General features: G+C 41.3%; 1 protein-coding gene across 5 annotated transcripts; it reads left to right on the plus strand.

Moving 5' to 3' along the window:
- Positions 1–1,299: 1,299 nt before the first annotated feature.
- LOC135246315 (galactose-binding lectin l-1-like) lies at positions 1,300–8,653 on the plus strand. Of its 5 annotated transcripts, none has more exons than XM_064319815.1 (4): positions 1,300–1,422; positions 1,877–1,956; positions 2,061–2,232; positions 2,847–3,233. In XM_064319815.1, exons 1-4 carry the CDS (start codon positions 1,417–1,419, stop codon positions 2,991–2,993), a joined length of 405 nt encoding a protein of 134 aa, XP_064175885.1. In that variant the 5' UTR covers positions 1,300–1,416; the 3' UTR covers positions 2,994–3,233. The 5 variants fall into 5 exon arrangements, with proteins under 5 accessions (XP_064175885.1, XP_064175886.1, XP_064175884.1 ...); XM_064319816.1 differs by having other exon boundaries at positions 1,301–1,422; positions 1,880–1,956; XM_064319814.1 differs by lacking the exons at positions 1,877–1,956; positions 2,061–2,232; positions 2,847–3,233 and adding exons at positions 7,527–7,606; positions 7,724–7,895; positions 8,275–8,653 and having other exon boundaries at positions 1,329–1,422.
- Positions 8,654–14,163: the final 5,510 nt, after the last annotated feature.

Consider the following 14,163-nt stretch of genomic DNA (forward strand, 5'->3'; position numbering starts at 1 on the left):
GGACGGGCCCGGTTCAGGCTCAGGGCTGGCCTGCTCCTCTCCTCCCTGCCTCGCTTCCTGCTCCCTAATACCTGCTGTTTCCCTCTGCGGGCACGCTCGCCTCACATGCCCATAGGAACCGCACTGAAAACACTTCATTGACTCAGTGCTAGCAAACACAACGTGGTTTATCCCGTCAATTTGAAGATTCCACGCGACATCTATAGCGGAACCAGGTTTATTTAAAATCAGAAACACCTGTCTCCTAAAAGACATTACGTGTTTTACTTTTTCATTTTTACACCCTAACGGGATGGGTTTAATCGCACTCATAACTTTACCATACCTTGACAAGGCATTTAAAAGCACTTGATCGTCAACGTACGGCGGAACATTTGATAAAATAACTTTCGTTACCGGCGAAGACAAAGGCAACGCCTCCACAAAACTACCGTTTATTGATAAACACTCTGTAACAACTTGGTTTACGAGGGTCTCAGTTGCAAGAAAAACGACAACCGCTTTATTCATCCTGGACGCGGTTTTTATGTTCCCATGGCCCACCTTTTCTCCTATCGCAAGCAGACAGTCTTCCACTGACGCAGAATTGTTTGGAAAACACTTAAAACCCTGACTCCTACTAAGCAACCCCATTTTCACCCGAAACGAGCCTGAAACAGCTCAAATCGGGGGAAAAAAGGGGGGCCTCCTAAACAGTCTTTTCAGTTCTACAAAAACACTAAAAGGACACACTAAACCAAGAAAAAACAAAAAGTCAAAACTCCACCACTACTCCAAACCACACAGCACACTCACAACTCCCTACCTGCTTCCCACCCACAATCCTCAGAGAGTGAGAGAGAGAGAGAGAGAGAGAGAGAGAGCCCAAGTTCGCCCGCAGCTGAAAGTGAAACTGTATATAAGTGAGGGTGAGGGTGAAGGTTTTTTTGTTTGTTTTTTCCGATTGCTCTCTCCCTTGTGACCGAAATAAAACGCCGGAGAAATCCGGAATTTCCTAAATCTCCCCGTGTCCAGCCCTTCTGTCCCTTCCAGGGTAGTCACGGCGTGTGACACTGTTCTCTGGGGAAGAGGGGTCCAGTTCTTACTACAGATCTTGTGTATGAACATACTTTAAGGATCACAAATTCACCCTCCAGTCAACTTGATGAACATGTTTTACAATATATTCTATGCTAGTTAGTGGTGTTTATAGTGGCTCTTTAATGCCGATTACATTTCACACATTTTTCATTAACTCAGCTGGATGTTATCTGAGGAGAGAGAGAGAGAGACCCAGATTCCTAACCCCCTAACCCCACCCCTCCCCCTCCAATCGCCCCAGAAGCGTATAAATACAGGAATCACGCCTTACATTTTACACACTGCATTGAATTCAGAGCCACACACCAGTGAAGAATCAGCAACTAAACCACCAAGATGAGCGTAAGTGTGGAGCATTTTGGATTTTTCTAAAAGCTGAAAAATAGACACTGTAAATGCTGCAACAGATGAGTAATTAGTTTGGTTTCAGTAAATCCAAGTCTATCTTATCAGTGAAATAATCTTAATGTGACATAAAGAAAGATGATACTTGCACAGTAGACGCAGTTAAGAGAGAGGTAATTCTGTTGTTTAGTAGTTATTTAATCAAGAAACCCTGTGTCTCAGGGTGTTGGTAGCCTCAGCTCTGTCTGACATGCAGGAGATTCCTTACACAGTTCTGCCTCCCTGCTGATTGAACTGTGATATTGTTGACTTTCTAATGTCTACTGCCTAAGATACGTGAAAGAGTCAATGTATGCAATCCAGATAAATTTGCATGTCTTCACAGTACGTAATCACAAGAAAACATAAACTATTTTTCACCATAAATTTTCCTTTTTTTCTGTTTGAACAGGAGTTGAAGTTGAAAATTGTGGACTTCAAGCCAGGAATGGAACTGAAGGTCAAAGGAGTCCCCAAACCCAATATCGATCGGTGAGTCATTGGTGCCAACTGTTAATGCTTTTGCTAAATCACTTGTCATCTTCATCCTTGATCATTCAGCATCCATCCCTTGTGTGTCTCTCTTCCTCTCCCAGTTTCAATATCAATGTATACGACTCAAAAGACAACATCACGCTGCACTTTGACGCACGCTTTAACTATGGCAATTCCCATCGAGTCATAGTCCTGGACTCCAGGAAGAATGGGCGCTGGCAAGACGCAGTGGAAGACGGGAACTTCCCTTTCGAGTGGGGGAAGGAGTTTGAGGTGAGGCCTCGGACAGGGAGACACTGAGTTGGACGTGCTGAAAGGAGAATTTGTCCAGTCCTCTGTACCTGTGTTAAATGGATCAGCCTGCAATTTGGTATCAGCATCATAGGGGGCACTGAGGGGCAATTTTCCCCCAAATAGGCACTTGTACCCCCCCAAACACAGACTGCAATAGCAAATTCCCCCAGCCCTGGTTGGCAGGCTAAACAATATTAATGTGTACAGAGTTGTCCATGTGATGTAAATAACATTTGCCAAGTCAAGTGAATAGGCCCCATAAACCTGAAATACCCGTCCATCTGAGATACCCTGGTGTTGACCCTGCTGCAACTGTTCAAGGAAATTAATTATAATGTTTGTGTCCAATTATGTAAAGTTAGTTTTTACAGAAACTGATATAAATATAACTAATATACATCAAGATTAAGTCCTGCATCAAATAGATTTTGATATTTATTCTTTGTAGTCTTGTTACTTCATTGTTTTTCAGTGTAGTCACAGTGTGATCTATGTGAACTGGACTGTGTTAACTTTATTTCTTGGTAACTTAACTCGCCTTCTCTCCCCAGCCCCCTTTTAACTTTCCTATGATCTCTCCTCCTCTCTTCCAGGTGACCATTACCTTCGCCGATGACAACTTTTACATTAATCCACACAATGGCCATGTGCTGAAGTTCCCCAACCGTCTGGGTGACAAACAATATGATTACATTTCGATTGAAGGAGAAGTCACAATCAGGAGCATATGTGTGAATTAAAGACCAATCAGGAGGTGCGAGCCATCCTCTTTCCGGCTCCTGATTGGCTGATCTGCTTCTGCTTCCTGCTTCCTTCCTACAGCTGTGCTATGACTGCACTTTGTCCCTCCCAGACATCAGTGCCTTTAATCTTGTGCTTCTCTGCAACATTTAACAGACCCCCTCTGGCGTCTATCCAAACTCACTGAGTATGAGAATCATTCCAGCTTCAATAATAAATCTCTGTCACGAGCAAATTTACTCATGCGTATGGCTGTTCTTTTGGGGGGGGGGGGGGGGTCCAGTTCTTACTACAGATCTTGTGCGTCAACACACTTTAAGGGTCACTGTAGTATTAGGTCCAGTGGAACGAATTGGTCTCAGCCCCGCTGACTGGTGGAGAGAGCACATGCACCTGGGCTGCATTAACCAATCAGCCCAGGTGCTTAAAGGTGTGTTCCTCTCTACAGTTTGGGGTTGCGACTGGGAGTACACAATGAGAGAGCATGTTTCTAAGTTTTCGCTTCTTCAAAAAAGCTATTGGATCTGGTCAGCTGAAAAGCTCAGTTTTGTTTTGTCTTTGTAATTGTTTTTATTGTTGTTTTAGTTTATTGATTTCCCTCAGAACCTGTGAGTGGGAAGGGTGAAGGTGTTTATGAATTTTTTGTGTTGGTATGGGAGCGCTCTCTCTCTCTCTCTCCAAGAGGCAAACGACGGTGTTAATTCTGGATCTTTAATACCGATTACATTTCACACATTCTTCAATAACTCAGCTGGATGTTATCTGAGGACATTCAGGTCAGGTTTTTCCATAAAAGGCGTGATGTTGAGGGACCTGGAACCTGAACTTTCACCTCACTGAACATGCAGCTCACTGAACGAGAACCTCACTGAACGTGAACCTCACTGAACGAGCAGCTCACTGAACATGCAGCTCACTGAACGAGAACCTCACTGAACGAGCAGCTCACTGAACGAGAACCTCACTGAACGAGAACCTCACTGAACGTGAACCTCACTGAACGAGAACCTCACTGAACGAGAACCTCACTGAAAGTACAGCTCACTGAACGTGCAGCTCACTGAACGTGCAGCTCACAGCTGCAATTCAGTAACCAGTGGCCACACGGACATGCACAGAAACAGAATGATTTGGTTTATATGATGTGATAAAGATTCATGTAGAAAACGACGACTGCTCTGGGGCTGAAATTAAGTGACCTGCCGAGTAGCAACTGCATACACTGCTACTGACCCACAAAGAACGATGGACTGGTCCCAGAGGGCCAGGATGGGAATGACAGCTGATCAAACTGGGGGGCTGGGGGGCTGGGGACTGGGGGGCTGGGGGGCTGGGGAGCTGGAGGGCTGGGGGGGCTGGGGGGTTGGGGGCTCAGTCCAGGGAACTGTTGGAAATCATGACTGGCAGCTTTGCCACTGTGGCTCTATCACAGTCATGTTGCATATGCTGGATTTTGTCTTTGCTTACATGTGATGAGTTAATTACTGAATAATTACACAGTAATTACTGAGAAATATTAAATAACACTGTCAACTGAAATATGAATGGTTAGCAAGGAATCCATCAATATTCACTCTCCAACAATGATATCTGCATCAGTGGAACTTCATTCATTTTGACTCTAATGAACTTTGTCCTTCATCCAGGTGAGATTAATTTCAGAGAAGCCTGTTCTACAATGCATTATTTTAGTAAAAAAGCAAAGTATTCACCTTGTCGTAGACTTCATCTTGCACCGCAGTCACTGCTTAAGATAGAAAGTGGTTTCAGAAGTGGTTAAAGGAAGCCTGGTTGTCCTGTCAGACTCACAGTGGGTCACCTTGCTCTTGGAGTGAGTGCTTTCAGTATCTGAGCCACTCAAGAGAAGTCATTCTGCAAAAAACACAAAGAAAAACTTCAAAACACAGGAAACAAAGAAAATCCAAAAATCCAAAAGCATGTAAAAACGAAACGTGGGCAAAAACACAGGAAGCTACTCTCAGGAGGAAACACGCGGGGCAGAAACACAATCAGAAGCACACACACATGGAACCAGCACCTGAGTCAGGGAGAAGGGAACTTAAATAGACAAGACACTGACGAGACACAGCAGGGCACAATGCACAATCAGGCCACAGAGAGGGAAGGGAAAACGATACAACCAAAAAACAATAATTGAATAATTGAAAACAATAATACAATTAAACAGGGTGAATTAACAGAACTAAAAACTGAAGTGCCGCAATCTGGTGGCCCAAAAAGGGAAACGCAGACAAACCACAGAACCGTGACAGAAACTGTATAAGTTAATTTTATTTTGTCTTTGTTGCTATTTTGACTCAGATTCCTAGAAACCCCCCAATTGTCTCAGAAGCGTATAAATACAAGAATCACGCCTTACATTATACACTGCATTGAATTCAGAGCCACACACCAGTCAAGTGAACATTTTCCTGTTTTAAACAGGATGTGGAGTTGAAAATTGCACCCTTCAACTTTCCTATGTTATCTGAGGACAGAGAGAGAGAGAGAGAGAGAGAGAGAGAGCTAAAAGATTTAGTAAAGTATTTTACTATTTTATTTAATTTAATTTATTTTATTTAAATCAACCTTCAGGTAACCAGGAACACCCAGATTAAACATAAAGTTGCCCAACAACACAGTTGACAAAGAAGTTACAAGCATCAGATGGGAAACAAAACAATAGTATAACAGAACTAAAAAACAAAGCAGAGGTGAACAGCAGAATCATACTTCACTCATACAGTCATGAATTACACGTTTAAAATCAAGAAATGAAATTTATTTGTCAATTTTCAGATTTATTTTACAGATTGTTCCAACTATAAAATGCAAAATATCTGAAGCCCAGTTTTCGGAATTGAGTAGAGGGACATGAGACTTTAAAGAGTAGCACATCCTTAGAGTAGAGCTGATAATTATGTGAGTTCTAATTCAGAGACAGCTGAGGTCAGAAGGAAGTTTTTTTAAATTGTTTTATCAATGAATACATACCAATGAATTAATTGGTGCAGATGTAGGTACAACCAAGATCAATCATATGAGAGACGATTATGGAATAAGGATTTAGCACCTGACATGATGTGCAAAGCAATATGGTAAACCATATCCAATGCATGTAAAGTTGAAATATTAATCTGGAACTGAAGATTTAATATCAAAATATTTTATCAAACATTTCTGGTAAAATTAATATTAAGTTAAATGATAAATATTGGTTTTAATAAAAAGCTAAATATTTAGTTTGGAACCCAAGATTTGAACATTAAACATTTAACTTATAACCCCAGATTTGTGATTTTTAAAAATAGATATATTAATTAAATCTTCAATCTTGGTTTTGGAAAATTAATGATATAAACTTTAAGTACATTTTTGCAAAAATATAGATTGTTTGAAAACTAGGTTTACTATCTACAGTCAACAAAATGTTTATAATTTTTTAAATATAATACTATGTATTTGTTTCTGAGTCTTTGGCTGACTGACAGTTTAAGATACAGACACACACACGCATGCACACACACACACACACCCACACACAAGCACACACACACACACACACATGCACACGCACACACACACAAGCACACACACACACGCACGCACGTGCACACACTTTAACAAGAGTCAGTCTGGGTAGAAAAAGCACGCTTAGTATTTGCCCCAAGTTTCTTGAGACCTTAGTGCAAAGAAAGGCTCCTAAGCATCTCAACTGCCCCTCTGGTGTGACATTAGGGCATAAATGAAGCATAAAACTGTCCCATTGGGGCACAGATTAATCCTGGTTAAATAAAGGTTTTAAAGAATAAGGGCACTTTGACACTGAGAACATAAAGGGCAGGAAAAGTTGATAAGCTGATATGCCATGATGTCATTGATTTTATCACCAGTTAAACACACTTCATTACTTTGTGTCAATTTCATTGGTTCGCCAGACCTTGCTACTTGTCTCAGAAGCACATAAATACGTGGATCACGCCTTACATTTTACACACTGCATTGAATTCAGAGCCGCACCCCAGTGAAGAATTAGCAGCTGATCCGTCAAGATGAGTGTAAGTGTGGAGGATTTGGGGTTTTTCTAAAAGCTGAAAAATAGACACTGCAAATGTTGCAACAGATGAGTAATTAGTTTGGTTTCAGTAAATCCAAGTCTATCTTATCATTGAAATAATATTAATGTGAAATAGAGTGAAAAAATATTTACACAACAGATACAGTTAGAAGAGAGGTTATTCAGTTAATTGTTTGATAGTTAATCAGTCGCATAACAGAGTCCCTGTGCCTCAGTGTGTTGCTAGCCCCAGCTTTGTCTAACATGCAGGAGATTCCTTACACAGTTCTGCCTCCATGCTGATTAAACTATGGGATTGTTGACTTTCTTGCCTTGTCTTATTTCCTAAAAGAATGACAGAGTCAGTGTGTGGAATGCACATAAATTTGCACGTCTTCACAGCACATAATCACAAGAAAAATGTGTTATGTTTTGACCATGAATTTTCCTAAATTTTTCCTCCTGTTTTAAACAGGATGCAACGCTGAAAAACATATGCTTCAAGCCAGGAATGGAACTGAAGGTCACAGGAGTCCCCAAACCCAATGCTGCTCGGTGAGCCATTTACACCTCTGTCTCTATTAGCACTATTCATGCTCTTGCTGAATCTCTTCCATCTTCATCCTTGATCATCCATCATGCATCCCTTGTGTGTCTCTCTTCCTCTCCCAGTTTCTCAATCAATGTGTGCGACTCAAAAGAAAACGTTGCGCTGCACTTTAACCCGCGCTTCAACTGTGGCGCTGACCAACGAGTCATCGTCCTGGACACCAGGAAGGATGGGCACTGGCAAGAAGAAGTGAGAGAGAGAAACTTCCCTTTCCAGCACAGGAAGGAGTTTGAGGTGAGGCTTCGGACAGGTAGACATCGAGTTAGAGGTGCTGAAAGGTACCTGTGTTCAATCGATCAGCCTGCAATTTGGTGTCAGAATCATAGGGGGGCACTGAGGGGTAATGCACCTTGCACCGCCCCCCCCCAAAAAATTCCCCCACCCCTGGTTGGTGATTTAAAAAATTTTGATGTGTACATTCCATATTGAGTTATTCCATATTGCATTCATGTGATGTAAATAACACTTACAAAGTCAAGTGAATAGGCCCGCAGTTGTACTGTCTTCTAAGTGAACTGGACTGTGTTAACTTTCTTCTTTGGTAACTTAACTCTCCTGCTTCTCTCCCCAGCCCCCTTTTAACTTTCCTATGATCTCTCCTCCTCTCTTCCAGGTGACCATTATCTTCGCTGATGACAAATTTTACATAAATCTACATGATGGCCATGTGTTGCTGTTCCCCAACCGTCTGGCTGGTAAACAATATAATTATATTTTGATTGATGGAGAAGTCACAGTCAATGGAATATATGTGAAATAAATCAGGAGATTAGCCAGCCCCTTTCTGGCTCCTGATTTGCTGATCTGCTTCTGCTTCCTGCTTCCTTCCTACAGCTGTGCTATGACTGCACTTTGTCTCTCCCAGACATCAGTGCCTTTAATCTTGTGCTTCTCTGCAACATTTAACAGACCCCCTCTGGCGTCTGTCCAAACTCACTGAGTATGAGAATCATTCCAGCTTCAATAATAAATCTCTGTAATGAGCAAATTTACTCATGCGTATAGCTGTTCTTTTGGGGGGGGGGGGGGGCATTTCTTACTACAGATCTTGTGCATCAACACACTTTAAGGGTCACTGTAGCATTAGGTCCAGTGGAACGGATTGGTCTCAGCCCCACTGACTGGTGGAGAGAGCACATGCACCTGGGCTGCCTTAAACAATCAGCCCAGGTGCTTAAAGGTGTGTTCCTCTCTACAGTTTGGGGTCGCGACTGGGAGTACACACTGAGAGAGCATGTTTCTAAGTTTTCGCTTCTTCAAAAAAGCTAGTGGATCTGGTCAGCTGAAAAGCTGTTTTTGTTTTGTCTTTGTAATTGTTTTTATTGTTTTAGTTCATTGATTTCGCTCAGAACCCGTGAGAGGGAAGGGTGAAGGTGTTTATGAATTTTTTGTGTTGGTATGGGAGCGCTCTCTCTCCCTCTCTCCAAGCGGCAAACGACGGTGCAAACCCAGAACTGCCGCATCTCGCTCCCAGGGGTGAAACATCGGCATGTGACTGTCTCAAATTCACCCTTCAGTCAGAACAGGATAAACATGTTTTACAGTATTTTCAAGGCTAGTTAATGGTGTTTATTCTGGATCTTTAATGCCGATTACATTTCACACATTCTTCATTAACTCAGCTGGATGTTATCTGAGGACATTCAGGTCAGGTTTTTCCATAAAAGGAGTGATGTTGAGGGACCTGGAACCTGAACTTTCACCTCACTGAATGTGCAGCTCACTGAACATGCGGGGGGGTTGGGGGGCTGGGGCCTGGGGGGGCTGGGGGGCCGGGGGAATGGAGGGGCTGGGAGCTGGGGGGCTGAGGGCCTGGGGGGCTGGGGGGCTGGGGGGTCTGGGGGTTGGGGGGCAGGTGGGCTGGGGGCTCAGTCCAGGGAACTGTTGGAAATCATGACTGGCAGCTTTGCCACTGTGGCTCTATCACAGTCATGTTGCATATGTTGGATTTTGTCTTTGCTTACATGTGATGAGTTAATTACTGAATAATTACACAGTAATTACTGAGAAATATGAAATAACACTGTCAACTGAAATATTAATGGTTAGCCAGGAATCCATCAATATTCACTCTCCAACAATGATATCTGCGTCAGTGGAACTTCATTCATTTTGCCTCTAATGAACTTTGTCCTTCATCCAGGTGAGATTAATTTCAGAGACGCCTGTTCTACAATGCATTATTTTAGTAAAAAAGCAAAGTATTCACCTTGTCGTAGACTTCATCTTGCACCCAGTCACTGCTTAAGATAGCAAGTGGTTTCAAAAGTGGTTAAAGGAAGCCTGGTTGTCCTGTCAGACTCACAGTGGGTCATCTTGCTCTTGGAGTGAGTGCTTTCAGTATCTGAGCCACTCAAGAGAAGTCATTCTGTGTTTATCAAACAAACTCTCTGGAAAATGTATTCATTCATAAATAAATATTTCTTAGGCAGATGCTGTTGAGGACTCTTTCCTCATCTATGAATTATGTTTCAAATTTTATGAAACGAAATCACATGCACACAGTCATTAGAGCCAATGAGCAAACAGGGAGGGACAGAGGGCCAATGGGAAGACAGAGAGGCTCTTTGCCGAGATTGGTCCATTGCTTTGTGGTTGTTGACACCACCACCGCTGCCCTTTGCTTTGCTGCATTTCACTAAAATCACCACTAGATGTCAGCCTTGACTCACAATCATTCAGTGATGAGCACCTCTGGGTTCACAACCTGGATTCTGGGCTTTTGTTGTCACCCTTTTTGTTTGATGAAGAAAACAGTCCTAATGAAGAGCTGCCTCATTTTTTATTTCAATCATTTTATGGAATCATCACCATCATTGATGGTGGCTGTGTTTTTAACCAGGCTCCCATTCTGTAGTTAAAAGCAGTGGCCAAAGAGGCCAAAAAGGTGTACACGTAAATACAGAGGTATTCATACAGAGTCTACCTGTATCTGCTGTTCTTCAGGAAGGATATAGCACCATTCTTCCATGAGAGACTCTGTTCAAGAATCTCCTATAAATGCTAAGTTCTCCCGCTCCTGCTGGACCTGTCCTTCACCCTGCTGGAACTGTCCTTCACCCTGCTGAACCTGTCCATCACCCTGCTGGACCTGTCCATCACCCTGCTGAACCTGTCCTTCACCCTGCTGGACCTGTCCTTCACCCTGCTGGACCTGTCCTTCACCCTGGATGGCTCCACAGTGTCACCCTCTTCATCCGTCAGGATTCTCAGACTGCACCATAGCTCCCCTGACCCCCTTTAGATAACCCTTTTTTCTCTTGTTATTTATTTTCTTTTCTTTCTTTTGAGTAATGCTGTAGCTTTAGCTGTGTAATCAAGTCGCACTTTGTTCAGTTACAATACAAATATATATTTTTTATTACACTTATTGATTATAAATGTGCCTTTTTGGTGGTATCACATTTTTGTGTTCCTGAGAGTTAAACTGATGTTCTCTACTGTTGTACATCCCTCTGGATAAGCATGTCTGCTAAGTGATTGTAGTGTGATGGAATGTAAAATGCACTCTTGGGTTCAGATCTGAGGATTGGCAATGGCAACCATTTCATGTCACACAAGGATTTTCAAAACATTACCTCCTCTAGTGTCTTATTCAAATTCCTACAAAAAAAAGTAGTCTGGAAGGTAAACCATGGATACCCTTTCATAATGTTTGACCACAACATCATAAATGGAGCTGAGGGTTCAGCCCTCTCTGTGATATGGTATGAAGTTATTTCTGCCTGTGTTCATGCAACATTCGAGCTTGACCAGAGGGAGTCTCCCACGCTCATTTCCCCCATCAAACCTTCATCCACAGTCCTGAAAGGTACTCCATATTCTTAGAGAAGGACGACATCTGAGGGCAGCTGTTGTAAAAATAGAGAAAATATTTTATTTCTTGTTGATCCGTAATACTGCGTGTATTTATGGTAAACGCTCAGAAAAAAAGGAACAAAAAGTGCAAAGAAATGTGCGCATACTTGTCACTGGAGTGGAACTTTATAGGTACATAAAATGTTACCCCTTGCTAGCAATACTGAATTAATTCGTAAAAGGTACTTATCAGTAGCCAAATAGAATATTTTTGTACTTTCAGGGTAAGGATGTAGATCTCATTTAAACATTGGGGTGGGTCAAACACACAGGAAATTAACTTTCGGATTCTTTGGGGGGGGGGGGGGGATACTAATAGTACCACCCAATGCAACAGAGTCCATGGGGGCTTTCGTTGGCTGCTGGCCTGGGTGGGCTTGTGCCCTTTCATTTTTCAGTCAGGTCTCCAGCATGTTTGCAGGTTGCGGAATTTCTGAGTTAGAGAACAATGACAAATCTGTGAGGTAATAAAAAAATAAGGAACTGTCTACAAAAAAATATTGAAGTTAATATTTGAACAGGTTGTTGTGTGGTAATGCTGTTAGATTTCAAGGAAAAAGTGCAAAGCAGGAACTGGAAACTCAATATTCTTTATTCTGCAGAAGGGGAGTTCACACAAAAGTATTAATGTTCAGAATCCCACAGAGGGAAGTCGCTTTGAGCATTTATAACACTCAAATAACATCACAGAGGGACTTTTCGTCTGAGCGTTTATACAATATTCAGCACTTTCGTGTTTACCTTCAGCTTGACAAATCATAATTTGTTACATTCACTGTTCTCCAAAATAAGGTTATATTTACTGCTTTAGACAGAGAGGAAGCCTGTCACCCCCCATATTTATTTTACCAAATTTTCTGGAAAAATAAATGTTAAGTTAAATGTTAAATCTTGTTTCATAAAAAGATAAATATTTAATTTGGAACCCAAGATTTAAGCATCAAACATTTAAAATTTAACCAAAAATTTGTAATAAAATTTTTAAAATATATTTATTAAATCATGAATGTTTTGGAAAATTTGATACAAGCTATATGTACATTTTTTAAATAATTATTTATTATTTGAAAACAAAGTTTTCTACAGTAAAATAATTGTCTATATTACTATATATTTGTTTCTGAAACAGATATAAGACATAAGATAATTTTTTTAAATAAATATTTATTTTTTGAAAACCAGATTTAAAATTCAAGTTATATATTTAGCCTATATATTCAGGAATTTGTCAAATAAAACAAAATATGAACTAAAAGGTTTATTTAGCATGTCTGTTAAATAGGAGAAAAAAGACTTTAATCTAAATCTTCAGGAAGATGTCACATTTAGGCTAAATTACAGAAAGAACATACAGCTCTGTAAAAAATTAAGAGACCACTGCAAAATGATCAGTTTCTCTGGTTTTACTATTTATAGGTATGTGTTTCAGTAAAATGAACATTTTTGTTTTATTCTATAAACTACTGACAACATTTCTCCCAAATTCCAAATAAAAATATTGTCATTTAGAGCATTTATTTGCAGAAAATGTAAACTGGTCTATTTTAGACCTGGGGGCTGCACAGACTCTGTTCTAATTAAGCCGTAGCTGCTCTTGCACACATATGAACTGTAAAACTCTCATTTGGCTTTAGGAGGGGGGAATTCAGGGCAATTAGAGGACCATGCTTCTGAGACTGGGGATCCATTACATTACATTACAGGCATTTAGCAGACGCTCTTATCCAGAGCGACTTACACAACTTTTACATAGCATTTTTACATTGTATCCATTTATATTCATTTATACAGCCGGATATATACTGAAGCAATTTCGGTTAAGTACATTACTCAAGGGTACAACGGCAGTGTCCTACCCGGGAATCGAACCTACGACCTTTCGGTTACAAGCCCAGTTCCTTACCCACCCATGATCAGGGCTTTCTCAGTAGGTGTGTTACTGAGTGGGGAATATCGGTTGGAAACGCTAGTTGGGTGGTGCTCGGCGGCCCTGGGCCGGCAACTATGTTTCTTTGGTACCGTGATAAAATCGTCCTGCAGCGAGGACACTGGCGGCGGAGAAACACTCGCATCTAAACTAGCATCCGGCTCGGGTAAAAGGGAGTCTAAGAAAGTCTCACTCTTCTGAATCTGATACAAATTCCGGATGCGCGTCTCTAACTCAGCTATTTTCTGTGCCAATTCTAAATTAAGCAGACACTTAGAACAGGTACCATTACTAGTAAAATTGGCAGCAGAGCTAAGACTAACCATGCAGCAAACTATGCAGGGAATGGAAGCCATGATGCGCTCTTACCGTATTTTCTTCAGTTGTTCGCGTCGTTTGGTTTACAATTTACTTTGGCGAGTAATCCGGAGAAAGTAGTAAGGTGCTTATGCTGCTTACTTAGGTTTTGTTTAAACACAAAATCCCAAGATAGTGTCGATACACACTTGAAAGCACAATATTAGCCTGTAACAAAGTTTTTCGAACTCCTCGCTCTTTCAACCACAGACAGGAAACCGCAAACAGGAAGCAACAGCCGCAAACAGAACAGGACTGCTTTCTTGGGCTTGTTCATCATATAGACACTGCAAATGCTGCAACAGATGAGTAATTGGTTTGGTTTCAGTAAATCCAAGTCATATCATTGAAATGATCTTA

The sequence above is a fragment of the Anguilla rostrata genome, unplaced genomic scaffold (assembly GCF_018555375.3).
Source record: "Anguilla rostrata isolate EN2019 unplaced genomic scaffold, ASM1855537v3 scaf0171, whole genome shotgun sequence".
In the NCBI taxonomy this organism is placed as follows: Eukaryota; Metazoa; Chordata; class Actinopteri; order Anguilliformes; family Anguillidae; genus Anguilla; species Anguilla rostrata.